At 40.2% G+C, this 4,490-nt stretch overlaps 1 protein-coding gene across 1 annotated transcript; it reads right to left on the bottom strand.

Moving 5' to 3' along the window:
- Window positions 1-2,334: 2,334 nt before the first annotated feature.
- LOC138357420 (piggyBac transposable element-derived protein 4-like) lies at window positions 2,335-4,081 on the bottom strand. The gene is made up of 2 exons (XM_069314270.1): window positions 2,711-4,081; window positions 2,335-2,520 (listed from the first exon to the last, which is right to left on the bottom strand). Exons 1-2 carry the CDS (start codon window positions 4,079-4,081, stop codon window positions 2,335-2,337), a joined length of 1,557 nt encoding a protein of 518 aa, XP_069170371.1.
- Window positions 4,082-4,490: the final 409 nt, after the last annotated feature.

Below are 4,490 nucleotides of genomic sequence, written 5' to 3'. Positions count from 1 at the left end.
TTCGTGATATTCACCTCGAGTTCTTTCTTTGTAGAGATCCTGTGACCACGAGGACGAATGACGAAATGATGTTACAGAAATCATCTTAAAGCCAAGACATTTTTTTGTACAAATTTATTTAATATGATTATTGATTCTTATATAATTCCTGTAGAATCTTTACAGTGAATAGATTATTACCAGAAATGATGATTGGTAATTAATGTGTTTTGCTCTGACTGTTGCTCAGTAATTCATGATCTTTAATATTCACAATTTGAGTTCTCATATTTTGAATCTATAGTAGATTTAGATTTAATTATATCCTTTACTCAACAATGAACTGGTGGCGAACCACACTGGTTCCTAGATATATATGAATTTCTAGAAATACCCCCCAATGTAGGTCTTTGAGGCTCTGACTTTAATTTAATTAATAATACATTCCATTCATTATTTCAAGTGATTATTCTCTTAATGATTATCCATAGACACTGGTTCTCTAGTGTTATTCTAATGATCACTTCTATTAGTTTTCCCTCTTTTCTCAAAAGTGGGTGGTCCTTCGATTTATTAAATCCAATAAGTAAATAATTGAATATATGAGTTAAGCCCCAGATATCTCACAAGTGTTGAACTAAATACTGATCAACCTAGTCCCATTTATATTACCATAGCCTAGTGTTGTACTAAATATTGAACAATCCTAGCACCATTAATTAATTATGCAGGCCCTTATATCTGGTGGGATCAATACCAGCATAAGTTGTGTTGTGTATCAATAATTATTTTCATATTTTATATATATTACCTATAATCATATCACCGTTTAGTGTTAATGAGTGTCTCTGTACCAACTAAACACGATAAAGAAAGGCTAGCTTGCAGTACTCCTACAGGGACACACCTCCTATTTACTGGCAATCGGGGATAAAGAGATGCAATCACCTGTTCGACACACAAAGAAGACAAGTAGTAGTAAGGAGGGTATACAAAGTGGACTATGCAGCTGGTGCCACCTGGAGGGCCAGATTTTACACATTATGAGTTAGTATGTTATTATGCCATATTTTATTATATATCATTTAAATACATTGCGCAATGGCAATATTCTTATGTCCCTTTGTACAAAAACTGACAACCACTTTTTTTCTCTCTCCTTTGTTTCTATTCGGATTTTGTTGTGACTTCTACATCTTGGAGAACGCATATCTGTCACTAAGCATGTGAAGTTGTAACGAAATTGGTCAACATGTTAAATCGCGCACCCCGCGCGTCACCCCCTCAACGATACGATTTGGGTCCCAGAGTTTCACGGGAGCGCGCGTTAATTCCGAAAAGTGTATACTCTCTTCAACTTTGTCACCTCAATTCTCGTTCTACAAGATTAAATTTGGTATCATTGTGTTCGAAATAGAATTCTCTACAGCACTAAATGCATATAAACTCCAAAAGGCCTGCTAATTACCCGCAGCAAACAGAGAAAGTGCGAACGAGTTACCCAGGAGCACGCAAACGCGATAAAATGTTTTCGCTATTTTCACTCTGGTCACCTCAATTTTCGTTCTAGGTCTTTCATTTTGGTCTGAATGGTTCACAATAGAATTCTCTAGAGTAACATTAGCATATAAAATAAAAAACCTGGTCACGCTCCAACCGCCGACGAGTTGAAGACGAGCCAAGTGTTAGCCAGGAGTGAGCTCTCAGACGCCTTCCAGCTACACTCCCAATTCCCGCCCACAAATGTTTAGTATTATTTCCTGGTGATAATCTCAATTTTCGTTTTACAGCGCTCATTTAGGTATGAAAATGTTCCTAATAGAATTCTTTAGATGGATAGTGCATATAAGGGCCAATTGAAGAACAACATTGCCTGTACAATACGGGAAAGTATGAAAAAAAATAATAACAATTTTTGTACTTACCACCTCAGTGTTGTGTGTTGAACATGACATGGGTTGAACATTTGTTTTATCCACTCCACCTGCTCCTGGAAAACGTTTCTTGCAGGGTCAACCCATGTTTTGTATAGGTGGAGTGGATGGTGGGCAAGCATTACTGCATGGTGCAGTAACTGTAGCATGGTGCAGGACACAATGCCACATCACACGTCTTGCACTTACAGTGTGTGTCCTTCCTTTTACCCGACAATTTGCACACACGACACCTCAGACGCTTCTGTATCTTTACTTGGGTATGGGACAAGTTTCTTTTGAGGCGGTATGGATTATCCACAATACGGGGTCTTGTTGCAGCAGAAGCACCACTAGTGATAATCACAGCCTCGTCTTCTGACTCAGACGATGAAAGTAAGTCTGCAGGTACAGGTGAAGTGAATAGTGGGCGCCTCACACCTCAAGGTCCTGCTGTTGGAGGTCTGGGTGTTGATGGTCCTGGTGTTGCAACATTGGCTCCAGTGGCATTGACATCAGCAGCATGTGGGATGTCATCATCTTCCTCAGGCCAGTTACTTGACTTATAGAACAATAGTGCAGCAATGACTTGTTCATGGAAATGGAGTAATGTCAGTTTCCTTTCTATCTGTTGTATAGTAGTTGTACATCACAAAAGCATTGTAGATAGCCATTTGCGCAAAATAAATGGTCATTTTCTTCGTCCATTTGTGTGTTTTCCTTGTGAAGTGATAATATTTGATCATTTGGTCAAAGTGATCAACACCTTTCATGTTTGTATTGTTGTCACAGATTGCATTCGGCTTGTTGACAGTTACCTGCTGCACTGAGGTTGTTCCATCACGATTCCGTACTCGTTTTCTACTTTGAACCTGTTGTGTTTCTGCATTGTGGCAATTTGTTATGAGTGAAACAATTCGTTTATCTTTCCACAAAATTATGAAAGTATTGTCCTTGCGTTTGAATAAAGTTTTATCTACTGGCACTTTACCCTTTGCTTGCATCTGAAGAGATTTAGGTGCACCACGCTGCAGTCTGAGGGTACCACAGGTGTATACCCCTACTTGAAGCAGTGCCTCACTCAATCTGACCGAATTGTAATAGTTGTCCATATATAAATGGTAACCTTTATCCTTCAGTGGTTCAATCAAGGCCATAACTGTGTCAATCGTCGTTTTCCCAACTCCTGAATAGATTTCAAAATCATAAATGTAGCCACTGGTGGCTTCAGCTAGCATGTAGAGCCTTATTCCGTATGTATCTGGTTTATTGGGATTATAGGTCTTGAAAGATAGACGGCCACGCCATGGCATTGTCCCTTCATCCAAACTCAATTTTTTATTGGGAATGTATATTCTCTTGAATCTATTCAGGAGATATTGCATGAGTGAGCGAACTTTGATAAGTTTGTCAACTCCTTGGCCTGGTGGTATGGACTTATTGTTATAAACATGGAAATATTTAGCAATCATTTCAAAACGCTTACCAGTGATGAAGGTGTTGAAACATGGTATGTGCCAGAATCTGCCTGTTTGCCAATACATTCTAAGTCTTGGCAACGGGCAAATACTTATCAAGATCGTCAGTCCCAAATATCTAGCAATTTCTTTCACTGTCACTGGTTGCCATCTGTGCTTTGTCCTTTGCTCAGTACCTGCCTTACTTTGGGAAGCATATAAATTTGTTTCATAGGCAACATATTTCAGCAATTTTTGAGTCAGAAAGAGTTGAATGAAACCAAGAACAGTGGAAGGTACAGGAACAGTCAAGCCTGGTGTACCTGTAAAATTGTCCACAAAGGGTTCAGTATTGTCACTACACCATCCATCATCAGAATCTGTTGGTGCTGGGGTACGTGTGGTACGTGTGGTACGTCTGGCTCTGGCACGAGCTCCAGTACCGCGCCGTGCACGAGTGGCGGTCTCGACGTCAGACTCCTCACTTTCATCACTATCAAAATCCTCATCGGCCGTCTCTGTTTCTAAATGTTCACTACTTGCATCAGTATCAATACCGACATCAGTTTCATCACTAGATGACCCAGACAAATCGTCAAATACAGCCTGAAACTTAGAGGGAGTTAGTCTCACATGCTTGTACTTCTCCTGTACACTACTCAGCTTCTGCTTTTCACGCCTTTCTTTCGCAATTTTCTTCCTGGAAGGGCCTTGTTCATGATCACTATCCATCGTGGAGTAAGCATAGATAGTTTTTAAAGCCGCAGTAAGAAATATAGCCACGGAAAATAACTGAAATGTTCACACGTTTGAGACGCGAGGGGAGGTGACACCGGTCACAACAGTGGAGCAAAAACAATGGGCCGACGGCGTGTGCCGCGCCGCCTGCGGGTCACTAGGCACAACAAAGAAAATGGGAAGACATCGGCGCGCATTTTAAACCCAGTCCCAAAAAAATCGGATAAAAACCTGATTTTTGGCGAATTTTTAAAGCGGATGACGCAATGCTGCGTCATCCCCGGCATTACAGACAGTAAACGGATGACGCAATGCTGCGTCATGCCCGGGCGAAAGTGTAATATTAATAATGTTATGTAACATATATAACAAAATAATAGGTGGCAGAATTTGTGACTAATTT

This window comes from Procambarus clarkii, chromosome 78, assembly GCF_040958095.1.
Source record: "Procambarus clarkii isolate CNS0578487 chromosome 78, FALCON_Pclarkii_2.0, whole genome shotgun sequence".
Classification (NCBI taxonomy): domain Eukaryota; kingdom Metazoa; phylum Arthropoda; class Malacostraca; order Decapoda; family Cambaridae; genus Procambarus; species Procambarus clarkii.
Note: the sequence above shows the minus strand (reverse complement) of the source record. Positions and strands in the feature narration are given on the sequence as shown.

Excerpts from the sequence above, each read along its gene's own strand:
- LOC138357420 (XM_069314270.1), bottom strand. The coding sequence starts at position 4,081 with ATGGATAGTGATCATGAACAAGGCCCTTCCAGGAAGAAAATTGCGAAA. Across the intron at positions 2,521-2,710 it reads GAACAACCTCAGTGCAGCAG|ATAGAAAGGAAACTGACATT; the intron begins GTAACTGTCAAC and ends ACTATACAACAG.